This window comes from Neolamprologus multifasciatus, chromosome 18 (assembly GCF_963576455.1).
Source record: "Neolamprologus multifasciatus chromosome 18, fNeoMul1.2, whole genome shotgun sequence".
In the NCBI taxonomy this organism is placed as follows: Eukaryota; Metazoa; Chordata; class Actinopteri; order Cichliformes; family Cichlidae; genus Neolamprologus; species Neolamprologus multifasciatus.
The window spans coordinates 11,328,369-11,354,844 of record NC_140456.1 but is presented as its reverse complement, the minus strand read 5'-3'; the positions used below and the strand labels follow the sequence as shown (position 1 = coordinate 11,354,844).

The following is a 26,476-nucleotide window of genomic DNA, read 5'->3' as shown; positions in this document are numbered from 1 at the left end:
ATAGAGTTTTAAAAGCAGATGTACCACAGATGCCTCAGCCTCCAACTTTCAGCCTCCAACAGACTGGGTGAGTGATGGAGGAGCTGGAGTGCAGCCTCGGGGTTAAAAGATCAAAGAGACAAGAAAACCTCAAATTGAAAAGAGTCGGAAACTCAAGGCCACAGTCTCTCTTTATCAAACACACACACACACACACACACACACACACACACACACACACACACACACACACACACACACACATAACAGGTGTTCTAGGAGAAGGACACTGAACCTCTGTTGTTCTCCCTCCAGGCAGGAGGATACAATCTGAAGGTGTATAATTTGAAAGCCATGGTCAAGAAAAATGTGCAGCATCCATCATGGATGATAAGAAGGAGGATGTGGGACCTAATGAAAGGAGGAACCAGTAGAGGCTAACCCTAATTCATCCTAAACAACATGAGATTTTCTTTTCTTTTTTAATTTATTTACCCTTTCATGTTCGGTGCAAGGCATTTTTAATCACTGACAAACGGACTTTTTTTAATACACCCCTCTACTTTTTGATCAGTCACCTCTTCATCAGACCCTTTCTGGCTTTTTGTTGATAAACCCCAGAGAGTTGCAGGAGAAACTAGGGGCAGGTATCAGGTAATGCGAAGATATTTTTGAGTGAGAAAAAAGAGACAAAACCAAAAATGTTCTCAAATTTTGGACCAGTAATACAATATCTGTTTTTTTATGGCATCTTATTTTTACAGTCATGGATATTTAAAATGCAACGAGAAAATAACATATTCAACCCGAAAATACAGAAAATGTACTCCGCAAGAAAAATATGAGAAGGTGAAAAATACTTTTTTTTTTCTCTCTTTGGATTTTGCACTTCACTGGGGAAGCTTAAGCACCCTCTCCACGCCCATATAATATCTAAATGGGCGGGGTGAGTCCAATCTCTGGACACACTTCCAAACACTCCTCCGGGGCGCAGCACACAGGACGCACACGAGACGCGCGCTAAAGTAAGAAAGCCGACTCTTTTGAACTCAGCACCACAATCTCTGATTGTTTCAGGGTGGCTCGCTGTAAAGTTTAGACTTTACTTTGATTTCCAGAGGATTCTTTGTTCGGATGCGAAAGTACAGCGGGCTTCTTACTCTCTCCCTCTGCGTATCGAGAGCATTCTTCATATGATGCTCGGATTTCGCAAAAGTGTTTTCTCCACGCTTTGGATCCAAAATGTGAGGATTTCTGTCGGAATAACTACGGACGCTGAATAAAGGGAAGCTTGATCTCCGTTGCGACCAGCGTGAAGCTCGTTTTAATCCAACCAAGTCTGAAATGGGGCCGTCATCTAAGCTGCTTCTTGTTGCTTTTTTGGGTAAGAAACTTTCCCCCATGTGCTAGTGTTTGTTATTCTGAGGTTTCATGCGCTGCAACAAGTGTCAGTGTTAAAAGATTTTTAAAAAACTGAGCTCAAAGCATGTTTTACTCCACGTGCGCTTGGAAACGTCCGTGTGTTTTGTATTTGTTTTTCTATACAAGCTGTAGAGTTAGAACAATTTCAGACGGTCATTTAAGTTAATTTATTTACTTTGCTAATCATTTAAACCGCACATATGTAAGATGTGGGTCACTCATAGGTTAAAATTCCCTTCATCACACCTGTTCACTATCATGGCTTGATGTTTGCCTCCATTCAGGACAAACTTTGTATTAACTTTGCGCCTTATGCCATAGTGATGTATAAAGGTTAGAAGGCAATAAAAATCTTCCCCGAGGCTGCTGGGCAGATGAAAGCGCTGCGAGAGTTAAGAGCCACTTAAAACATCCAATCCTGATGAAAACCCTGTCTGAGCAGCAGAGGATTATGGGACTGCAGTTGACCCAATCCATCTGTTGCCACTGACAGTGGAAGGCAACATTTGGCAGCAACTTCAAATAACCTGGTTGAGATAAAAAACGACATTTTGGGGTCCACTTATCCTTAAGTGTGTTTAAGTGAATCCGAACGTTCAATTAAGTGGTGTGTTATTGCAGCCTTTCAGAGTGGCAATGAAAATGCACTGTCAGACTAGATTAGAGTGCGCTGTAAATTTACTGGGAGAGAAAACCTCATCGTGTCTTTGGAGAGCAAAACGGAAAGGTTAAAAAATAAAAAATAAAAAAAAAAGCCAAGAAATGGACCCACGGAAGAGCAGCTGCTTCTATTTCACCTTTTTACTGAATCTAATCTATTCTGCTCAGTGGACATCAATGGAGCCATGAAGTTTTTATTGTATCTGCATATAGATATTGGCTTAACTGACAGCTTTACTTTAATGTTCATTTCAGAGTAGTTGCTTTTTTTTTTTTTTTTTATCATTATATTCTTTTGTGTGTGGTGGGTATGTGGCTATAGTTTCTTTCAATTTTCAGAAAAGTTGAAAGAATAGAAAGTAGCAATAAAAAAAATAGAAACACATTCCACCCATATTTGCTATAATTTGACTAATATTACACATATATTGCCAAAATTGGCATTTTGGTTCAAAAAAGGGGTTAAAAATAGAAAAAATACACATTTTAATCTCATGCCTGCCTCTGAAATCCAGATTGGACAGATGTGCTATTGCATTATAAAATCATAGCCAATAATTCTGTACTTAACATCACAGTAGTCACTGTAAAGTAACTTTAGTGAATGGTAATACACCAACAAAACTTTTCTGGAGACACCAGCTACATTGCTGACACACTGTGATTGAAATCATTTAAAGGAGTTTGTGTTGATGTCTTGAAGGTTCATAAAAGCATTTGTGCAAAATGCCTAAAACATAATATATCGTATCAGCTAGTGCTGTCAGTCTGCCGATGCGTCGTTCTGGCTCTGCAAAAGCTGCTGTAATTTGGGGTTGCACTGGGTTGGATGCCAGTTACCATCATTTATCAGCTGTTAAAGTGGTCTGGAAGTCAAAGCAGTTTGAGACTAGCAGATCTCCAAAGACGCCAAATAATCATTGCCATAATTGCAAAGCATCACTCAGACAATTTGCACAATAATTTCATAGCGAGAGGGAGAGTCGTGCCGGCATAACTGAGAGAGATGCAATCAAACTGCAGTGAAAGGAAGCGAGGAAAGGAAGTAGGAGGCACAATTTGTAGCCCGGTTTGTCCCGCACATCTGTATCAGCAGCCAGTGCAGGAATGCAGTAAAAGTGCTGGTTGTGAAGTTTGGATGGCTTACAAAACAATCTCATCTCAAGGTCCATTTAGTCACTTTTCTGTAACTTTTATGTGAAGCATGGTCCACATCAGCTGTTGGAGGTGTTGTTGTTGACACTGAAATGCAGATGTTCACATTTCCATTTTCCCTCTTGAAGGTTGAGCTACGAAGAATCAGATGGCCTCCAAGAAAAATCCCCCAAAAACCTTTAAAGTGCCAAAACAGCTGCTAAATACTCTAAAATGAGACTACAGGGACCCTGTGAAATTTCTGTTCCATTTGTGTGTGGTCTATGTTGGTGTATTTTTTCAGAATTAAAAAAGTATTATTTTTTTTATTAACAGTAATTATGGTGGTGAAATTTTTTCTTATTTCTTCAACATTTTTCAAAAACAGTCAAAGGTTTGGATTAAGGAAATTGGAGAAGTGGAAGAAAATGGATGGAAGTCTTAAATTTGTCCCAAATGAAGGAAAATTCTGAACAAAAATAGAAAATGTATTTTCCAACATTTGGTCCAGAGTTAATAATCTCATCAACCTGATTGCCATGACACCCAGAGCCAGAAAATACCTGCTGTTTCTGATGGCTTTTCACTTGGCACCACTGTGATGTTGACAATCATGGTTTTGTCTTGGCAACTTAAAATTTGTAGATATGCGTGTCCCACTGAGGAAAATTAAAACTGGGTTTCCCACTCCTGCCACCCTCGGGTAAAAACTTAGACTAGAAGCAATGACGTTCCCTCCTGGCTCAGCCTTCTTAATGTTTAATGCTCACCGCTAGCGTGCATTACACCTGCTAAACATTAGCATTTTCTGTGCCAAATTACAGCCTGTATGGCTGTACTGTATCTTATTACTTATTTTTCTCTCAAGTTTATATAAGTTTACCTAAATGCATCTAAAATACAAAAACAGGGAGTCAAGTGTAGCTCAAATCTCCTCTTTCCTTTGACATTGTTTTGGCATTTCCCCCATGCAAGTACAATCTGACAGCTGGCTCTACTCTCTTGTTACTGAACCAAAGCAGTATTTTATGGCTTTTACTTCCTAATCTGTGTAAGTAACTTAGATAAATGTATACTGGCTTTCGAAAGGTGCAATTTTCCTTCTGATCTCCAAGTAGAAAGCCTTTCAAAATACTCAAGCACCTCCACTTTTCTCTTTTTTTTTATGTACTCTATAACTGCCCACCTCTGGATATAGCTGCCCTGAAGTTGAAGTGTCATTTTGTCTACCCTTTTCAACTCCTGCGCGGTCACTGCCAGACTCTGAGATAACAAGAAGAAAAGTCCTTTGTCTGGTCTCTGCTCTGGAAATTTAGGATTTTTCTCTTCCCATAAATGCTGTACAGTCTCTCTTCTTGTCAGGGGTCCCAGCCTTCTTACCTCACCAGTGGGATCAGGCCAACTGGAAATGTTCGCCGTGGTTTGGGACTCTGGGAGTTTTGTGGGTGCTTTGATTTAGATAGAGCAGCAGTTTGGGAAAGCAGCAGCAGCGACGGGCCAGAAAGAGTTTGAGTGGAGCCGATTATTGCCTTCATGAACGAAGAGTTAAAAAAAAAAAAAAAAAAAAAAAACTAGTGGAAGAAAGTCACACATTCAACACTAAAAAGTGTAAAGAAGCAGGCGTCTGATGCCTCCTCTTATAAAGTCATTTTTAACAAGCTACACATAACCTCCATATAATCATTTCCTCATTTATTTCCCTGTCTGAGTCTGTTTTCCATTTCGAGTAGGTCCACATTTGTCTTTGATGTAATGTAAGAAGATTTGTAACTGTGGTTCAAAACGAAGCTCACGTTTCATTATAATTTTGATATTTGCACAGGCTTCGCTATGACACTGCTGACTCTGGATCAGGTCTTTCTAACGTCATGACAGAAAGATATCAGCGGTGTTGCTCACAATCTTATCACAAAGAAAAAAAAAAACATTTGCCACGACTTAGGAAAACATTGTTGGAGATAACAAATTATGTCTTAATCTAACGAAACAGCAGACTTTCACAGAAACGATTTATCATTCTCCTCCTTCCTTCTCAGGCTGTTGCGTAAATCCGACATTAAGCTTCAGTAACCTTTAGAAACCACTCTCTCCTCAAAAAAATTAAAAAAGACTTAGTTCTGTCCTTTTTTTTTTTGTTTGTTTCTTTTTTGTTTTTGGGAGGTTTTTTGGTTAATGAACTTATGCTCACACAGTAATGAACACAGTAATGTGAGAAAAAAGTACTCAAAGTACCATCTTTACTCCAATAGCCAGCAGATTCGTGTCCCACCACTCAGTTGAAACTCCGTCTCTTCTGTGCGCATGCTTCAGTGCAACATGACTGACTCAAATGTTTCATAATTCAGCTGTTGTTTGGCTCTTTGTGGATGAGGTGTGAAAACGGCAAATTTCTATTCAGGATTCTTCTTAGTTCCACTTTTCTGGCTTATATGATGTTTCTGAACAAATTCCAGACCCGACTCTGCCAGGTAAAGCTAGAAGATCACAGATCTACTATTTAAAAAAAAAAAAAAAAAAAAAAGAGCACTGTCAATATCAACTAGTATATCTAATTGAAATTCCCGTTCCAATCTTCATTTTTGTCAGAAAAAAAGATCCGATAGTGTTATTCCCCAGTTTTCCGGACAATCCCCGGGTCTCCACTGAGCACAAACTTCAAAAAACAATATGTTAGCAGACTGGATAAAATTAGTTTTACATGTAGGATATAATTTAAAAAAAAAAAAATCAGCAAATAAAATCTCAGATGAACCACAACATGACATATTACACTGTCATAATTTAACAGAAACGAAGCCAAAATGCAGAAGCGTGTGACAAACTAAGTACACCCTCTGAGGTTTTAGCTTGTAGAATCATCTTTAACAGTTTTTAACTTGAAGTAATTGTTCTCTGTGCGACTTGATTGGGCTCTCATTTGATTGCTGACGAATTCTGGCCAACTCGTCTTTACAGTTTCGTTCAGTTCATTGAGGTTTCCATGAACTCATCTAGGCACAGCTCTCTTAAGGTTCCACCACAACATTTCAATCAGGTTGAGGTCTGGACTTTGACTGGGCCGTTGCAACATCTCGATTCTTTTCTTTTTCAGCTATTCAGCCATGGGGATCATTTGACTGTAGAGTAGAGGAGTTCACGGTCAACTCAATGACCGTAAGGTGCCCAGGTCCTGGCTGCAAAACAAGTTCAAATCATCACCTTCAATCAACACTGATATAAGCTGTTTTTTCTATTATATTGCCTTTGCTTTCTTGCTAAACGTGCTGCTGCGTGTTGTTGCCAAACATCTCCACTTTGGTCTGATCTGTTTGAAGGACATTGTCCAAGAGGTCCTGTGGTTTTCCTGTTCTTTCTAGAGCCAAGAGGCTGGCATACCTTCAAAACAAGCCATACTTGTTCATTCTTTTTCTGATTGTGCTGTCCTGAACTTTTAACATTCAACATGCTAATTAAGGCCTGTGTGGTCTAAGATGTAGCGCTTGGGTTTGGGGGGGTTTGCAATTTATCTCAGCATTGCACGGTGTGACCTTGGGGTGAATTTGCTGGGATGTCCACTCCTTCGGAGATTGGTTACAGTCTTGAATGTTTTGCACTTGTGAATAATCTTTCCGCTGCATAATGACAGACTTCAAACTGTTTGGAAATGGCCCTTCCCAGATTAATGGGCAGCAACAAAAGCTTCTCTGAGATCATCTCTGACTTCTTTCCTGCTTGAACGCTCCACACCAGCACACCCCTGAACTGCTTTTGCATTTTCTCTTAAAAAATTCTTCTGTTAAATATATAATGGCACAGTGTACCACTTTATGTTCTATTCACCTAATTTATAACCGGGTAACAGTTTCGCAGCTAGATTGCTGTTCGTTTTCTTTTGGATGTGCTCAACCCTTAAATTCACCTGCTATTAAACCTGAGGGGTTGCATAAAAGTGTTAAGTGTGTTTTAGATTATACATCTCACCAGGTTTCCTTTTTTAACACTCTCAAGCGCACACTGTTAGTTTTTGCTCTCATCATAGTGAAAACAAGCTGTTGGCAGCCGCTCAGATCGTTGCTGTGGTCCAAGCCGAGTGCAGGTGTTTTAAAAAAAAAAACCCTTTATATACATACACGCATAACATGCAGCAAACTGTGAAGTGTCTCCTTTGATTTTTAAGATCAGCTACAGCAAACAGAGCAGCGTTACTAATGCCACCAGCTGAGTCGGGGGATCAAGTCTCTCCCACTGTCCAGTGTTTCCATTCAGCAGTGCTGTGATGTGGTGATTTACACACAAGCCTGGGCTAGCTCTCATAGGAGCTGCCCGACTGGGTGTAAAACAGCTGGATGGAGCTTTGTTCTTCATGGAGCTTTTGGCTTCTTTTAATCAGATGTTTTTCTCCCTCCTTCAGTGTTATTAGTCTCAAATTAAAAGCTCAGAGGCGACCGCAGTGGCATTCCTGGGCATTAAATGATATTGCCAGGCAAGTCGGGTCTGATAGAAAGAATTCATGGCAAAGTCTTCATATTTCAAGGTAGATTTTGATGATATCGGAGTATTACATGGCATAAATCCTTGAGGGAATGTGAGCTTCGAGGCTTTTCTCTGGCTGTAGGCTTTTTAAGTACTTTCATTTCCGACATTTTATCCCTTTAAGCTCAGTCCATCGCTGAAGGTATTGTTTTTCCATGTGGTGCGTCAAGGGCACGCTGGCAGTGTGGGAACTGAGCATACAAATCGGCGCAATCTTTGTCATTTGTCTTGGTTTGTTTGAATGTTGTTGTTAAAAGTGAGTGGAAGTCGAAATTCACTAATTGGGCCTTCAACCCGTCTCATGATCTGCTCATTTTCATTCATACCAGGTGTTGCAGGTTGTTAGAGCAGCCATGTAATCTCTGGCGATGACATGAGTTAAAATGACAAAATTAAACCTTTAAACACTTCAAAGAGGCCAGGTAGATTGAAAGCATGAGGGAGACTGCTGTTCCGTTTGATCTCAGCGTAATTGGCGTTCCCAGTTGTCCTAAAAGCGGTAATTTTTTAGGAGGTAAATATATGCCAGAATAAACAGATTCCTCTGTGGTTTATCCAGCTTTTCAAACTCGGTGACCCCAACATTTGATGTTCAAACGCTGCTCAATAGTAATTAAACAGCTGTTTACAATGTAATTTTCTGTTTGATTGTTTTACATTTGTTATTGTACGTAAAAGCTCGTCATCATCATCTTTGTTTTCTCATCGTCTTGTTCCCACAGTTTGGGTTGAAGGTTCCTCTCTTCACTACTCAGAAAGCCGCTCAAGTCGCCTCTATCCAGAGAAAACCTTTGGTCGATCCATCAAAGACTCCCAGTGCCAGCACATGCTAAAGCACCTTCACAATGGGGCCCGGATCACTGTGCAGATGCCTCCCAGCGTGGAGGGCCACTGGGTGTCCACCAGGTTGGCGTCTTTTCTCTGCATCTTCCCCCTAACCGTAATCTTTAAGAGTTTGCATTACTCTCTAGCAAGCTACTACTTTCACTTCATTATAGTAAGAAACTCTTAGCAGGAGGTGATTTTTTTTTTTTTTTTTTAAAGCTGCTTGTTCATCGAGACAATTTGAGGTCGGTGTGTGTTCACCACATTTCTTTATTTTTACACCCACTGATGTGGTTCACAGGCACATGGGAGTGGTTTGGAGGCTTCCTTTAAACTAATGGTTGCAACTCAACAATGGGGAAACAGGAACACGAATAGTAATAGACAAACTCATTGGTCATGATGTTAAAAAAGAACAACAGCAAGTGGGTGGGGCTTTTGCTCTTTATATATAGATATATAGATACAGATTAGTTTCAGCCTCCTACTGTCAGGTCTGACATGTCTGAGCTTCTCTGAATGCACCACCAGACAGAAACTTATGCTGATCTCATGACATTCTTCACAAAAGAATAAACCAAAGACGTACAACCAATAAAAAAGGCTGAAGCTAGTCAATCTTCTGTGCAGATTAATTGAGTTATATTTCAAACATGCTGTTTGTGAAACTCAAGGCAAGGAACATGAATACCACTCAGCTCTTCACACAAATATAAATGTTTTTAAGGGTTTTTTTTTTTTTTTGTTTCTTTTTAACAGCCATCTGTCCTCTCTTTCAGCTGTGAGGTCAGACCAGGCCCAGAGTTCCTGACACGCTCCTACAGGTTTTACCCCAACAACACCTTCCAGGCTCACCAGTTTTATTATGAGGACAACCACTGCACCAAACCCATCTACACGCTGGTGATTCGGGGTCGACTGCGTTTACGCCAGGCCTCCTGGATCATCCGCGGTGGCACAGAGGGGGAGTACCAGCTCCATCGTGTCCAGATGGTGTATCACACAGCCACCGTGGCCAAAGAGCTCAGCCAGAGGCTCAACCGCAGCTGCCGAGGGGCAGTGAAGGGCGCCTGGGAACCCAACGCGATGTACGAGCTGATGAGCGAGGAGGGCGACTACGACTGCACCAGAGAGCTTAACTTTGCCATGCATGAGCTGCAGCTGCTGAGAGTGGAGAAGCAGTACCTGCACCACAACCTGGATCACCTGGTGGAGGAGCTGTTTCTAGGAGACATACACACTGACCCATCGCAAAGGTTGTACTACAAGCCGTCCAGCTACCAGACCGCTTTGCAAAACGCCAAGGCAAGTCCCTAATGATTCTCCCTCGCTTAGGGCTTAGTGCACTGATGCTATTATGTAGCCTTAGAGTTAATTCTAGAACAGAGTTTGTCCACTTGTGGGTCGTAATATTAAATTAAAGAGTTTTTATAATTACAAAACATTAAAAAACAAGTTTTGGGGTGTCCATAACTTTGATTGAACTACTGTTATAGCCTTAAAAGTCTACAGCTTTAACTTCTCACCTTGTTGTAGCAATACAGAGTTCTACTGCTGTACTCCAGCACAATCTGTTGGGTTGTCTAAAAGCCTACATTTTTTAAATCAGCAATAGTGTGACTGTATATAAAAGATGACAACACTCATTAGTCAATTAAGTACCATCATGACGCATCAAGCTGAGTGTCATCACTGTTGCCATCTTTGTGTTTTGAAACCAGACATGGAGTGGATAGACTGTGAAACTCTTAGACACTGAACCCTTGCACGGAAATCTCATTCTGAAACATGCACCCTTTGATCTTCTTTTGACTCTAGTGGGAACTGTAATTTACAAAATGAACATTATGTTGTATTAAAGACAGCTTAAAAGTAGTAACTCAGCTCAAAAGCTGATCTGCAGAATGTTTATTTAGCATAACCAGGCTCCTTTTTTGAAACCAGCAGTCGCCCTCTTCTGGGCATTAGAAAGAATGCAAGTTTAAGGCACACCCACTTCGGTTTCAAATGTCACAACTGGAAGCTACTTCCATCTTTTATGCACAGTCTGTGGTTAAGACACTAAGTTTCTCTGTCAGTAAACAGCCAGTATTATTTTAAAGTTGGTAAGGCAGGGACTATGTTGAAGTTTGTAGTTGTGCAGAATCTCTGCCAGTAACAACAGTTATTACCTGTAGGGGATAGCTGCCTCACTGTGCAGGAACCATGACTTACCAGTAGGAGTCCTTAGTTGAGCGACGGGAATGAGAACTCTTCCCACCCAGAAACCTGACGTTTGTATTCATTGGATCGTTGGTAGGGTTTTGTTTTCTGTCCCGAGCATGCAACTCGGTGTGCAACCTCAGCTGAACTCCATCCCTGCTGTGTTGACCCTCCACGCCACAAAGACCACACACACCAGATGGAACCTGAGCTGACCTGAAAAACATACATTTTCATTTGGGAGCTATCTTATGTATAATTTAACCAAAATCAGTGAGGAGACAAGGATAAACTGTTTACTAATTGTGTTTATTGTGTTTTAGAGGGAAGCTTTTTTTGTTTTTTTTTAGGGGGGGGGGGAATTACATTATTCTGCTGAATTATTGAGTTATTGATAATCCAAATTATTCTGAGGCGGTTAAGCCGATCTGTTGTACCTAACCGATATCTATTTAGAAAACCCTAGTCTGTGTTAGGATCTCTGTGTAAGTCAATAATCTTGAGCTTAGACCTTTGCACACTAAATATTTGCACTAAAAGAAACCAGAAACTATTGACATACTGATTTCATCTCCACTGTGCTTACAGGATGTAATTTCTGTATTTACACTGCTGAAAAGGAGTTTCCCCGCTGGCTGAAACCCTAGAGTGATGTTTTCACTGTCACCCTCTACAGAGATTACAATGAAATCCTGTTCGGGTCCGCTGTCTAAATAAACATTCATATGTATGGCGCTGATGGGGCTTGGTGTTGCTGATCAGAATGTAAACAGTGTGTGGGGTGACGAGCTGTGATCAGACAAGCTCCCCTGTGGCGCTGTAATGACCAGAGCTGCTCTCCTTAAGCCCCTCTGGCCTGCAGAGATGCAATGTGAAACCGAGCCTATCTCTGGGAGCAATCATCATGCGGTATTCCTAGAATTTGGATTGATGCGGCCATATGAATTAGTCCAGTGAGCACATACCAGCTCCGATCTTATGCATGCCTGAGGCTCAATTCAAACTGTTGCATGTGCTCCGTTTTGTCTTCAATCTTTTTGGAATAAAAAAAAGGAAGTTGGACTGTTGGTGGAATTTTCAGTGACACTTCCAAACTGGGAATCAGTCAAAGAGTTGCAGCCTTGAAGGGAAAAAAGGGAGTTTTTGCTTCTGTCTCTTTCATTTCTGTTACCACTCCAGTTCAGTTAATGTCAGTGAAATTTCTTTTTAACAAACCTTAAAAAAGTATTCTCTTCCCTGAAACACCGCCAGTCTTTTTGTGTATTTTCGAAACGTCCTGCTGTCAAGCTAGAACAGGGACTGTTTCTTTGCCAGGAAGCAGTTCCAATAAAAACTCTTCAGTGTGTTCTTCAGATTACTGAGAAACAAAGATTGTCTCTCAGTAACCTGAAGAGTGTTTCTGTTACAGAAATACTCTTCTTAATTTCTTTAAATGCCATCCCATCCATCCATTCTCTTCGCTTATCCTTTTCAGGGGGGAGCCTATCCCATCTACCGTAGGGCGAGAGGCTGGGTACACCCTGGATAGGTCACGAGCCTGATGCAGGGTTAACGCAAAGAGACAGACAACCATTCACGCTCGCATTCACACCTATGGGCAGTTTAGAGTCACCAATTAACCAAAACCCCATGGTATGTCTTTGGACTGTGGGATTTTCATTAAATGCATTAATCAAAACGCTGCATGCATCTACATACAGAAGATTATTGCCAATCACTACAGCTGCACTTTGCACTTTAGATCATTTTAATCACATTAAAAAAATGGATGTAGTCTTTGCACCTAATGCTTAATTATGGCAGTTTATGTATGTGTTTGCCTATGAAGAACCTATAGAGAGCCTTTCAGCCAATGCCAACATGCTCCCCTACAGTCCTCCAAAATCCCAAATGCATGGCGCGCTCTATGGATGAGTGTATCAGTTGAATGCTGATTGGTTGAAAAATGTTCCAGAAAAGGGAAGGGAGCACCAGGCAAGTGCACAAGAATTGGCTTTCCATAGTTTTTAACACTCAGTTTGACTCCTCTGCACTGCTGGCTAATGGACCAGCAACAGCACAAGCAAGAGTAGCGCACATGGGTGTGCCCCCATCTGAAAAGATGCTGTCTGCAGGTAGATGGGCAGTATTTAGCTGCCAGCACAAAGCCACTGCTGTACCATAATTTCCCCCTAAAAGGTGAATACGGTGTCAAAGTGCCTTAAAACTGCATTCTTTCTAATGACCAACAGGGGGCGACTCTTTAGGTTACAAATAGAAATCAGATCTGAAATTTAAAAATGACCCTACCACTTAATCACTCGTTTAAGTTTTTATTAAACATGACTTGATGTTTGTCCAGTTTAGTTAAACTACTTCTCCATGATGTAGTGGTAAATACATTCATCATACTCGCAAAATACCTACGGTTAGAGATTGGGTGTAGACAAAAGTCCCAGAGACTCACAAGCTGATATCCTCATGGCTCCAATCCTAAGCCTGAATGAATGGGATGGTGTCCGGCACAAAATCTGTGCCAAAACAAACATGCAGATCAGTCCACTGTGCTGATCGCTTGCTAAATAATGAAGTAGAATAGAAGATATGTGCTGCAATTCTCAGATTCAGCAATGTCTCCTCATGTTTAGTTTAGTTTAAAAACAAATATGGTGATGGCTGAAATTCCTATCTTGAGGGTGTTGTTCACAGACCAATGTATGATGTCATCTCAGATACACAGGCTGTGATTTCAGCATCTTTCAACTCGGTGTGCTGGTTTTAAAACCAGCAATTTCACTGCTTTGATTTACATTCAGACACAAACATAGTGGAGCATTTAGTAGCTAAAGATATTTATAAAAAGAGATGTTGGAGACCAGAACAGTGCTCAAGGAATAAACACTGGACATGACGGTAATAAAATACGGTTTAACTTGATTTAATCCAGAATAGATTCTTTGAAACTCCACTGTATTTGAGTGGAAACCAAACTCTTGAAGGTGAACATTATAAAAAAAAAAGTAGCTCCTTGGTAACTCCCTATTTGGGCAAATGTGGTCATTTGTTTCTATAATAACACAAAGGTCTACATTACAGGTATTGTTTTTCACGGCATTTTTCAGTTACAGTAAATTAAGTTTTGTATATTTTCTTGGTAAAGCAGCAGTACAGAATACCGCACTCGTTCCTACTTGAAAAGCACTCAACTGGACCATCTCTTGAGGTTGTTCTTTTCAGGGATTTTTTTTTTTATTGCCATGGTGATGATCCAATACATTAATCTTGAGCAGTGTGCCCAGGGCTGGTCCCAGGACTGGTCCCAGGCCAGAACATTTGCTGGTGCCAGCATGTTCATTTGTGGTTCCTGGGTGGAACTCAGCAGTGATGCAAGAGCAAAGCGGGGGACTGTGTTTTTTAAGTTTTCTGTCGCCCCGGCTCATTGCTGCGTCACTGAGGCGGCGTAATGACCACTTGATAATGATCCTTGTTAAAAATGGATTTTTTTCTTTATTGTTGCTGTTTTTAAAGTGTTGCGTTTGCTTATTTTCTGTGTGTACTTGTTATGCTGCTCTTGGTCATTTCTTTTATGAAAGTACCTCGAAACTTGAGCAATAAAGCCGGTCAATCTGAGATGAAAGGTTTTTTATGAATTCCCAGGAAGTCGTCTTACAGAAGGGATACTGGTATAGCTCAATGGATGCCAGTTTAAAAAAATAAAAGTATTAGGACTGTCTGTTTTGCCAACAGGTCTCTACGGAAGGTTTTGAAAGTCTGATATGGTTTCAGTTTCTCATAAAATGTTTGCTCCTGGACATCAGCTTTCCCTGAACTACGTCCCAAATGGAAGAATTCAGCCCTAATGCTCCTTTATCTGCCATGACTTGGATTGCACCTTATTTGTGCGTCACCTCTGTTCAGTATAGTAAAAAAAAAAAAAAAAAAAAAAGAAATGAAATGGGGGGAAAAAAGTCACTTATATGTAGCAAGGGTAGTAATATCCTCCCTCATTTCCTCCATTTTTATTTTCTTCATTTCCAGTAAAGTTATAAAATACTTTGCTTCTACCTAAAAGTACGTCCAGCATTTCATGGCAAGCCGGACACTGTAGGCTCAACGCAGCAAAGAAACCTGCCTGCTAATGATTTCCTGTTAAATGCAAGGTTGAACTCTTGGCTGGAGTCTTTGGTCACTGACACACTGAAAACCCATCCATGCTCAGATCCACTTAAACTTTTCAGCATGAGGGCATTTATCCAACTTGTACATCAAACATAATTAACCTGTTTACAAGTGAATAAAAGGGAACTACTCTGATGAAGCAGCCTTTTGTTTTAAATGTAGTTTTTTTTTAATTGAACACTTAAATATTCAAATATTCTCCACCACCACCAGCTTGTTTATCAGTAAGTAGTTTATAAATATTTAATACATGCTTTATGACACTACCGTTGTTATTATGTACAGAATTTCTTAATGCACATTATTGTCAACAATTGTAACTAAAATCAGAGTTTCAAATAAAGATAAAAATTCCAAATTTTGGTCAAGAAATGCAGCCTTTTACTCTCTGGTGTCTTCTACTGAAAGTCTCTTTGAACACTGAACTAACTGCATTTACACGGTTTAGATGAGGACGAGTACAAGCATGGCTTGTCCTTGTTCTGGCTAAGATGAGCCCTGTCACACCTGTTAGAGACCTGTTTATTCATTTGTTTTTACACAAAATTTAGATTCATTTTTGGTTAGTTTAATCTTTTTCATATTCTCATATTTTTCTTATGATTATTACAGATTCACAGGTGACCATAGAAGACTATCTGCCTCCATCTAACCCTCTCCCTAGTGTCCTCTGTCACATCAACCCTCTGCATGTCCTCCTTCACTGTATCCAGAAATCTCCATGTTCAGCATTCTCCTACTCTGCACATGTTCAAACCATCTCTGCCTGAGCCGTTCCTCTAATATGCTAATTTCTAATCCTGTACATCCCGGATTAAAAATAAGCAGTTGTTGAGCTGCACTCCCAAGCAAATTCTTTTCATTTGAAACCTCTGACTTTCCATCTCTGCCCCCCGTCTCCAAACCATACACCGTAGCAGATCTCATTACCATCTTGTAAACCTTCATCTTCACTCTTGCCGCTATCCTTCTGTCTTAAATCACCCCTGATGCTGCGCTCTCTTCCTCACCTCTCCTGTGCACTGTCTGTTGCTTTGGATGATTTACCCCAAGTATCTGAACTCATCCACGTTCACTCCCTCTGCTCCTGAACATTTTCCCTGGTACACCTCACCGTCTCACTTCTAGAACCAGGCAGTTTAAATCATTAGCTGCAGAGCTGATATCTGTACAGTTATGTCCACTAATCAAGAGAGGATGAATTACCCATAATCCTTTGTGAATGAGGCCATCTGTGATTTAATGCTCTCCTTTATGCACTTTACTCTTTATGCTGTGGATGTGGGAAATAAACTCCCTGGTCCATCTCTCTCTTCATCCATTGTCCAAAGTGAGCATATTCTTTTCCTTCATAATTGATGATTACGATTACAACAGTTAAATATTGCTATATTAATGAAGCACCTCCAGCCCCCCACTCACATTTGTGGGGTCCAACAACTTTTCTGGAAGAAACTCTGAGCTTGTAGTGTCATTTTGTTTGATTTATATTTTCAGATAACATTATCAGGAAAAGAAGCAAAAAAACGACAACAACCTGCACTGGTTTAAATCATCAGTAGTGTCATGATATATGGGACAGATTGGTATCAGTAGGAGGACATATTCATTGTTAGGCCAGACAGGAAGTCTGTATTTTATGGGCTCTGAGTCCCTTCAGATACAAAACATTTTCCACACCTGCGACTGAAACTCCCCGGATTCCGGCTCTTTTTCTTATGTCCACACATATATATGTTAAAATATACGCACATGCTGTATTTTCCTCTCTCCATATGCAACTCTTATATAAACACACACACACAGTGCACAGCTTTTAATAACACACTGTTCTCTCACACATACACTGGTGGATTCTGGTGGGAGGCCTCCCTTCCAGTCGTCCCATTAACCTTTCGCTCTGAGGCGGTTATGGCGCTGCACTGGGATTATCTCATCTGCAGGATGTAGTGATACTCCAGCTTTTTCTCCTCATTTTACCGTTCTCCATTTCTTTCTTTCTTTTAAAACTCCCCATAAATCTCATGCAGACATAATGTTGTCTGGGAAAAAGAGCGATTGAGTTGAGAAGGTCAGGTCTTAAATTTTGACCACCCTCAAATAGCAAAAAACTCAATTGGTTCCCTGGAGTTCAGTCTTTGGAAGAGATTTTGTGGAATATGGGATGTAGATTTCCAGCTCTGAGTTTGTTGGAGAGCCCCGGCTGTACTGTCTGTGGACACACGCTGCTCCACCTGACTAGTGATATTAACTGAATATGATTAACAGGTTTTTTTATGCATGTACAAACCTTTCTGTGTAATGGCTTTAAGTAGTCCCGACATCTGTGTTGTACTGTGAAACAATGTGTTCTCTTTGGCTCCAAACACTCCAGAGGGTCAGACTGAATGAAATAGTTTCCTTACTCTCCTCCGAACAGATTCCAGTCGTTCTGTGTGTGAATTTCATGACACAATGTGCTGATGTCATGAAAGGTTTTCAGGACAAACAGATTTCAGTGAACATGCTTCTGTTTTGTCTTTTGTTTGAGTAGCAGGCTAAACTTTGAGTTCGTGAACAGTTTGCACTATAATAAGCTGACTGTCTCATAAATGGTTCACCTTTTCTTTTTTTTTTTATGACCACTTCTTGTGGAGCCCCGAAATCTTCTCACCATCACCCACCTGTATAAATGTAAATGTTGGATGCAGTCGGACTATAGACGGTATAAAACACAGACGTAACCACTGTAAAATCACTCACTACCAGTGTTTTCACCACTGTCATCTCGTGATTTGAACTCAGACAAATGAGTGAGTGGAGTTCTGATTATTGAGATTTTTCACATGACGTCATGTTGTGTACCAATTTAGACATGATGTGACCACTGACTGCCGTGGAAACTGGATTCAAAGAAGGCTTCTTGGGATTGTTTTGGTTGCTAGTAGAGTGTCACTGTCGTCTGTAGTTTTTATGATTGTCTTCAAATACTTGCTAACTGCTAGCCCAGAGGAAGTAAAACTTGGAAAAAGTGCAATGTAAACCAGAAATTGAGAAAATTTGCCATTAAAGTAACAACTTTTACTGCTACTGTTGGCTACATGTTTCATAAAGTGCAACTTTTACTTTGAAGGCAAACGGTTGCAAGATGGTTGCAGATCAGACTTGTTCACACAATCCTACACTATCACCACGATTATCACACATCCAAAAATGACATAAAAACCGTGTCAGTATTAACAGCAAATCTTGATTTCATTTCAGTCTTTTGACTAAAACGTCATTTAGTTTTAGTTCTATTATAGGGATCAGTTGTTTTACTTTTAGTCAAGCAAATATCATAACATTGTAGTAGAGTAAATACATAAGTGTTTTTACCAGTGAGAGTTGTTCCACATGGTTTACAAAACCAATTTCTTTCGGGGTCAACCTTCAGGATCAATAAAGTTTTATTGAATTGAATTGAATTGAAAATGTCTTATTTTTATTGACATCAAATGTGAAATACCGCCATATGTCTACTCTTTGATTCCTCTCAAGTGTTTACATCGTCTTGTCTCCGTCGGGGAAAAAAGTTTGCTTAACAGAAACTGTGACAGTAAAAAATGTAAGAATGGCTTTACAAACAGCATATTAAGCACTGTCAACATATGAAGAGATTGGCTCATCTCCCAGTGCTTTGTATCTGACAGTTTGTCACTGGTTAGACATTTAAGGTCTGGAATATTTAGACAACCTTCTAATATATTCTCCACTTTACAGTATATTTGTTAAAAGCCTGTTTTTCTCCCCCTTTTTTGCTTTTATTTTATAGCTTCAGTCACCAATCCTTCCACTCGGAATTGGTTTAACTCAGGACACAGTACCCACTCGCTTAGTTTAGCCAATGGTTATTTGGACTGTCATCGCTTATGAGTCGCCAGAATCCATTTTGACATCCAATGGCCTCTGGAGGCCACACTGCTGTTAGTCTCTTCCTGTGCGTACATCCCTTTAATCACATGGTATATCCCGCAGAGAGCAGCAAAGACTTTATTGTTAGCTATAAGATTATACTGAGTACTTGTATTTCAGGCATCTGGAGCCTTTAAATGTTATTCTTGACATTTGCAAATCAGCGTTTGTTTGTTTGCTAGTAGACCTCGCCATCTTTGGCATGTTGGCATTTTTGTTTGCACATTATTGGCACGATCTGTCAATGCAAACACAATGGATGCCCTCATGGAACATTTTGCAGATAATCCAGGTTTTGCCAAAAATAACTACTTGAGGGGATGACAGATCTTTTGTCCAGTATGTTGACAATTTTCCTGAGACATCTGTTATTCGGTTTAGTGGACACACATCTTTGGCGAAATGTGATTGGGTGCCGATTTCAGTGCATCTTTGTGAGCTGGGTGGATACACTGACCAACTGTGCAGGCTGGCTTTTATGGAGATCTGAGTTGATGTTGGACAATCGGTGTTGGCAACAATTCATGGATTGTTTTTTGCCCTTTATGCACTGTTATTGCAGTTTGTGGTATCTTCAGGCAGTTAAATAAATTGTGTTATTTTGCAGTGTAGACACACAGAACTTTTTTTTTTTTTTTTGCTTCCTTTTTTCCAAAAAAAGAATCATGATCCTCTTTGAGGGACAAGCTCTTCACGTTCTGCCTTGCCAGACATCTGATTTCTGTTGTATATCGGTCTTTGAATGCATTGTTACTCATCCAGACTAGTCCAAGAAACATCCAACTGAGCTCTGCAGGAAACAGCTGTGATGGCACATGAAGGCACGTCATCAGGCAGTGATTTAGGAAGTTAATTTTCATTCCAAATAGCAGAGCATGGATCTTCTATATCACTCAATTATGCTCATTTAACTGTGGGAAGCCAAAACTACAATTGTGACTAAAGCTTGACTGAGATTTATAGTCCTAGTTTGTATGTTTTCAGTAAATATGACTTTAGTGCTTTTTTTTTTAATCTAAACTTACTATTGGTAAAATGAAATCAGTTGTTATGAGTTAAATTTTTTTTTCTTTTTTAGAATCACGACCACAGCTGCATCGCCTGTCGTATCATCTACCGCTCGGACGAGTTCCACCCTCCCATCCTGCCGCCGCGGGCCGACCTGACCGTCGGGTTGTACGGTCAGTGGGTGAGCCAGCGCTGCGAAGTTCGCCCGGAGGTCCTCTTCCTGACCCGCCACTTCATCTTCCACGATAACAACCACACCTGGGAGGGCCATTACTACCACTACTCGGACCCCATCTGTAAACACCCCACCTTCACCATCTACGCCCGTGGCCGCTACAGCCGAGGGCTTCACTCAACCCGCGTCATGGGCGGAACAGATTTTGTCTTCAAAGGTAACTTAGTGGTGTAATTGCATTTTTACCGTAATGCTGTTTCTTAAAAATACTACCAAACCCTGATTTTGAGGGATTGACACAGTGTAGTTTAAACACAGTCAAAATGTTTCTCTACTAGTTCCTAACATTTTTGGCGTGCTCACTTTGAGCAGTGTTTGAATAAAAAGGTTAAACTGTTGCTTGTTTAATTAACTGGTCGTGTTATGATCCATGTGATCCCTAATTGACTTTGTGGACACAGTGTTTTCACAATCGATAGAAGGGAAGGACAGAAATAAGACCAAAGTTGTTTCAACAGGTTCAATGACACGTCATTTAAAACTCAAGTCTGTCTATCTACCATTTGGAGACAGGCTGTATGAAAGATGGATGTACCTACCCTAATATCGACCATTGGTTTGTGAAGTCTCACTTTGAGGCCTCAAGATCTTGTTGTTGTTGAGTTTTTTTGTTTAAACCTGATATGATGAGTGAGTGTGGCCCTTCTGTGTTAGCGTCACTTTTTAGATAAAGAAAGTAGTTCTTTGTTTCTTTCCCACATTTCTTAAAGATGGGGCACCCTCAAAGATATGGAGTTTTAGTAGACTTTCTAAAAAGCGATGCCCATCTTGTATACTGACTGTGCACAGAGCACAACAATGTTACCCCAACCCCAGAGCTCGAGGGCCGGTGTCCTGCAGTTTTTAGATGTGTCCGTGTCCAACACAGCTGATTCAAATGGCTAAATTACCTCCTCAACATGTCCAAAGGCCTGGTAATGAACTAATCATTTGATTCAGGTGTGTAGACCCAGAGTGAGATCTAAAACCTGCAGGACACCGAGCCTCGAGGCCTGGAGTTGGGGACCCCTGCTCTAGAGCTCAGTGAAAACAAGAAATGGCCAGCCAGGGTTTCAACAAGTAATACTTGAGAGACAAAAGTTCAGGGCTTCAGACTGCTCTAAAAATTTTAGAGAATTTGGCTGTGCGTGATGACAGTGAGAGCTGATATCCATCATATGCTCATATCAGGCTCACAGCTCTGGCTGCGGGAACAGCAGTTCCACCACCTGCTGATCAGACCTTCTGCTTGAGCAAAGTTGGCTTAAAAAGAGGGGAAATAAAACTTTTTGAAAAAGGATGAAATTTGGGGCTTCCTCACACACTCAGTGCGAGATAAATTTGTGTGTTTTGAGCTGTGAATCATGCAAAGCTACTCTAGTAGTAGTAATAATAATAAAAAGGCTTAAAATAAGCACAATAGATCGCTTTAAAGGTCTTCTTATGTCATCTTCTTTTAGTGAACCACATGAGAGTGACTCCCATGGATGTGGCCACCACATCCCTCCTCAATGTCTTCAGTGGTAATGAGTGTGGAGTGCAGGGGTCTTGGCAGGTCGGCGTGGAGCAGGATGTCACCATAACCAATGGCTGCGTGGCGTTGGGCATCCGGCTGCCGCACACAGAGTATGAGCTGTTCCGCATGGAGCAGGACGCTCATGGACGCTACCTGCTCTACAACGGCCAGCGCCCCAGCGACGGCGCCAGTCCGGACCGCCCGGAGAAGCGAGCCACGTCCTACCAGATGCCCCTGGTCCAGTGTTCATCCAGCAGCCAGCCATCAGATTCCAGCCAAAGGGATGACACAGACAGGCCTCCGGTGCACCGCAACGACTGCACGGGATGGCACAGAGGCGGCCAGAAACGCGCCGCGCTGGCCATCGCCGCGTTCGTTACTGTTCAACTTCTATTCTGGCAAAGCTAGAGAGCAGGTTGAGTATTTTATCCACAAAGACACAAAAGAGGAGGAGTGTGGATTTATCAGAGACCCAGAGGGGGTCACAGAGACTGCATTGGTAGACTAAGTTTACATTTGTTGTTTTAATGAGTAAAGGAGCATAAAGACTGGTCCCTAAACCTCTGAACTCTTTACCAAAGACTTGAGACTGCTGCACCACAGAAACTGCACTTTAGAGTGGAACCAAAGACTGACCTGTGTTTATACAAACATACAAAGATGTCTTTATATCCACACACAGACATGAGAATATGTTATATATGATCTATTTACCTGCGACTGTTTTATATGATCTATTTAGCTTCGACTAGATCATGCTTTTTTTCCACCTTCGTAGAGAAACTCATACAAGGAAACATTTTCTACAGTGAAATTTTGACAGTGCTCTTCCCCACTCATTGGAGGACATGCTCGTCACCGTTTACAATAAAATGTACTTAACGTGTTGGAATCTTTTTTTTTTTTTTTTTTTTTTCTTTCTTCGACATATAGCCTTGAAGTATGGTGAAGTCGGCAGCAGGTATTGGCCTCCTATTCCAAATAATGACCAAGCTCTTGTCTTGAATGAAATAAAACGCTTTCATGTGCCAACAGTTAGCCTCCATGTAATCTAGAGAGATGTTTTTGTTCCCTCACCGCTCAGACAGCTGCTTCCTCGCTGGCAGACACTCGACCTTGAATCCAACGAGGCGGTTTTGTAGTTACGCAATGCTCACAGTGGGAACGACACCTGGAAAAGTGACAAACTACCACATCCGAGAATGCAGGAGATCGCTTCAAGTGAGAGCTACATTAGTTTGTCCAAGTCATTCTCTGTACTACTAATAAAGTGGATATTTTGGTTCTTTGTCAATCTATTGCAACTGTGAACGATGACCGTTTTATTTCTCTCTGACTATACGCAAAGATCTAAAGGCAGGTTTAGATCTTCAGCCAGTTACTTTCTTAATTGTTGAGTCTATAAAACCTGTCATCAAATGGCCGTAACATTTAATAAATAAACATTCAAAGAGGTCCACTTCTATTTAAAACAAATATGAAAGCAGTGAAATCCATATGAGATGGAAACTGGACATCTGGAAAAATTTCCTCTTGGAAAAATAACCTAAAACTTCCCTGCAATGTATTTAATGTTAGCTCTGAAATGATACTGCCAGTAATTTTACATTCATATTATAATTGCTATTAATGGAACTGGAAATCAATGGGTTTATTGAACTACAACCTCTGGGCTAGTACTACAGGAAGGATTTTTACTACGTTACTCCCTTTTTAAGCATGAATAGGAACTCATTTGTCAAGGTTAAGAGGATTATCCTTTCTTAAAATAAAATTAAACCCTTAAATTTTGGGAAATCTACTTAATTGTGTAATAAAATGACAATTCTATGATTTGCAGTAACTAAAAACTGTTTTTCTTTTTTTTAAAGGGTAATACTTCAGTATGCTAGTTTCAGTTTCACTCCATCCATTCTGGAAACTTAAGCTATTTTTCAGTGATAAATCAACAACCACTTAGATGTGTTTCAATTTGATCATAATTAACTGTTCACGCTTACGATACCTCATCGATGAAGAGCGGAAACTTTACATCTCTACAACCAAAAATAACTAATTTTTGGACAATTAAAATGTTTTGTTTTGCTTTTGTATACCAACTCAGTGGATTTTTAAAATCAAACTAATGTGTGGTTGAAGTGTTGACTTCAGCTCTGAGGTTTAATGAAAAGTAAAGTTGCAAAGTAATTGGATAATTTGCTGCCCAGGTGATGCTTGTTTCCCTATTATTCCATTACAAGTGCAGAACTTGCATTTGGTATTAGTTCCCAAGAACTCACGGCGACACTGCACTGAAAGAGGCCATTGCTAGGCTTAAAAAGTCTTGGGTTGGTTTTGCAGTGCTGGCAGGAACGCACAACATTGGTGATCTGATCACTCCAAAAGTTGTTTTTTCTTTTTTTTAAGGTAAAAAAAATGTGATATTTGTGAGTCTCCGACTCCGTCACCTGATCTCAACCTAACAGTGCATAATGAGGGCAGAGAGATCCAAAATAAGCAGCAGCTGAGGTTATGTTGCAGTAAAGACCTAGCAGACAGAGGAATCAGCATTTAGCTATATATGAGTTCTAGACTTCAGGCAGCCATCGACTACAAAAGATTTTTATCTAAGTGTTAGAAACTAACCTTATATTAAAAACTGTTTGTTTGTCCAATTAATTTATAGCCTCTGAAAATGGGGGACTGTGTATAAAAATGTCTCATCTCAAGCTTTTTGAATTAAAGGTAAGAGTTTTCCCTTTAGTCACATCTTAATTGTTTGGTTTCCACTGTAGCTGTGTGAAGAAGAAAATCTACTGTATATAATCATTTCAGTACAGTCAGGAATGGATTCTGAACCGATCCGTGAGATTACCGAAGACTCTCGCTGCGTCTAACACAAATAAGATGTTTGTGCGTAGTCAGCTGTGTTACCCGTCAACAATGTGGAGTTGTAACTGTGGTCTTCTAGCAAAGGCCTCTGTAATATAAGAAACAAAGGGATTAGTGTTTGTTGCTTCTTTCAGGTGGTTTTTGAACCTGAGGGTGGAATAAATTCTAAATACCTTAATGGGATTAAGGTCCTCATGTGTGGCTCAGTATCAAAACTCCACTCCTCCAGTGGGATCTTTATTTCAGCCTTAATTAAGCTCATGGGGTTTCACTCATCATTATCATATGTTGTCATTTCGATCTCCCTCTGGGTCATGGACAAGGATTGCAGTTTCCCAGCATGCTTCTGTCAAATATAAGCTTGAGGTTTTGTGTGTCATCATTAATAAAGCATCGTTTTTCTCAGTGTTCCCAGGCTAAAGAAGCTTTAACGGGCTCCAAGAAATGTCTCAATAACTGGATACATGTATGAGATTACAAAGGTTTGATACTCCTTCGTGTTCATTACTGCTCTTAGAGCCAGATTTTGTATATTGTAGCTTACTGAACATTTAACAGGGAACATATTTTTGTTAATCCCTTTGTTACACTTTATGGTTCCCAGCAGGGCATTTAAAAAACCCCAGTTTTATGGGTTTGCAAAGTGGATGTACGAGGGAGTCTTACATGGAAGTTGCCAAGGACAAACTGTCCACTGAGCAGCTTTAAAGGAGCAGATGGAGGTGAAATTTATCCTTAGACATATACATATATATGATGAGGTCTGTAACATTCTGCTGTAATTTATTCTCAGTACAAAGTTACTGTGAAGCAGCAGCATTTACTCACATTTGATAAGGTCTTCCGTTGTGTGCAATGAGTAAGGTGGAAAAACAAAGGACTTAACCCCCCCCAAAAAAATATGGGGAGGCAGGGGGAGAAAAAAAAAATCCATTCAGGTGATGACAAAAACCTTAGCTCTATTGAATAGAAACTTATACACGCAATTCGAGTGATATTACTTACATTAGCCACATCCTCCATCTGTGAGCCAAATATCGAGTGTTGCAACTCACCGCTCATTTTAAGCCAGTACATGTTCGTATTGTTATAGCAACAAATTAACTATGCTCAAACCTGACAGGATAAATCATAAATATGGTTGATTGTGCTGCTGATGGGAGAAGCTACCCACAGCTTAAAATAATTGGTGGTATAATTGGTCATTACTACAGCCAATCATATAGCAGCAACTCATGGCATGCGTAAGAACACCTGCTGGACTTCAAACAGAGCACCAGATTGGAGAAGAAAGTTGATTTACAACTTTGAACATAGTCGCTGGGTTTTCCCACACAGCCATTTCTAGAGTTTACAGATAATGGTCTGAAAAGGCAAAAAAAAAAAAAAAAAAAAAAAAAAAAAAAAAAAAAAAAAAACGTACAGTGAGCGGCAGTTCTCTGGGTAAAAATGGCTTGTTGGCGTCAGAGGAGAAGGACCAGACTGCTTCAAGCTGATAATGAAGGCAACTATGCAATACAATCATTCAATATGTCTGAGAATCTCTGAGAAATGATCCCAGCATCTTGTTGAATCTATACCATAAAGAATGAAGACTCACTCAAAGGGGCCACTCTGTACTTCAAGCATACAATTATGCAACTTTCAGCTCGTCTCTTAACACTATAGTCACACAGCCAAAGTCTAACATGCAATTCTCCCACTATCTAGTGCCAAACAGAGAGAGAGGGAGAGAGAGAAAGACAAAAAAAAGTGGTCTTTTACCAATGCTGCAGTGAATCACGTCACTTTTCGCTTTAACAGAATAATTGTAGGTTTCAACTCTGTGCAAAAAGAAAAAAATAAAATAATCAGCATCTTGTAAAGAACGCTTTCTCATTTTACCAATCAGGCTAAAAAATAAATAAAATAAAAATTTAGGAACAAGCTTACCACAGATGTCCCCCCCCCCCTCATCTGGAATACTATAATGTACCAGAAATGCATAAAATTACCTTGGCGTAACCAGCTCGCAAACACTGAGTGACAGCGCCTAGTTTGTG

The 26,476-nt window shown here is 40.4% G+C and overlaps 1 protein-coding gene across 2 annotated transcripts; it reads left to right on the top strand.

Moving 5' to 3' along the window:
- Nucleotides 1-913: 913 nt before the first annotated feature.
- LOC146497416 (protein APCDD1) lies at nucleotides 914-23,738 on the top strand. Of its 2 annotated transcripts, XM_085140156.1 has the most exons (6): nucleotides 914-1,004; nucleotides 1,098-1,363; nucleotides 8,430-8,613; nucleotides 9,312-9,837; nucleotides 19,904-20,225; nucleotides 21,508-23,738. In XM_085140156.1, exons 2-6 carry the CDS (start codon nucleotides 1,324-1,326, stop codon nucleotides 21,969-21,971), a joined length of 1,536 nt encoding a protein of 511 aa, XP_084996282.1. In that variant the 5' UTR covers nucleotides 914-1,004; nucleotides 1,098-1,323; the 3' UTR covers nucleotides 21,972-23,738. The 2 variants fall into 2 exon arrangements, with proteins under 2 accessions (XP_084996282.1, XP_084996281.1); XM_085140155.1 differs by having other exon boundaries at nucleotides 927-1,363.
- Nucleotides 23,739-26,476: the final 2,738 nt, after the last annotated feature.

Excerpts from the sequence above, each read along its gene's own strand:
- LOC146497416 (XM_085140156.1), top strand. The coding sequence starts at position 1,324 with ATGGGGCCGTCATCTAAGCTGCTTCTTGTTGCTTTTTTGG. Across the intron at positions 9,838-19,903 it reads CCGCTTTGCAAAACGCCAAG|AATCACGACCACAGCTGCAT; the intron begins GCAAGTCCCTAA and ends TTTCTTTTTTAG. Across the intron at positions 20,226-21,507 it reads AACAGATTTTGTCTTCAAAG|TGAACCACATGAGAGTGACT; the intron begins GTAACTTAGTGG and ends ATCTTCTTTTAG.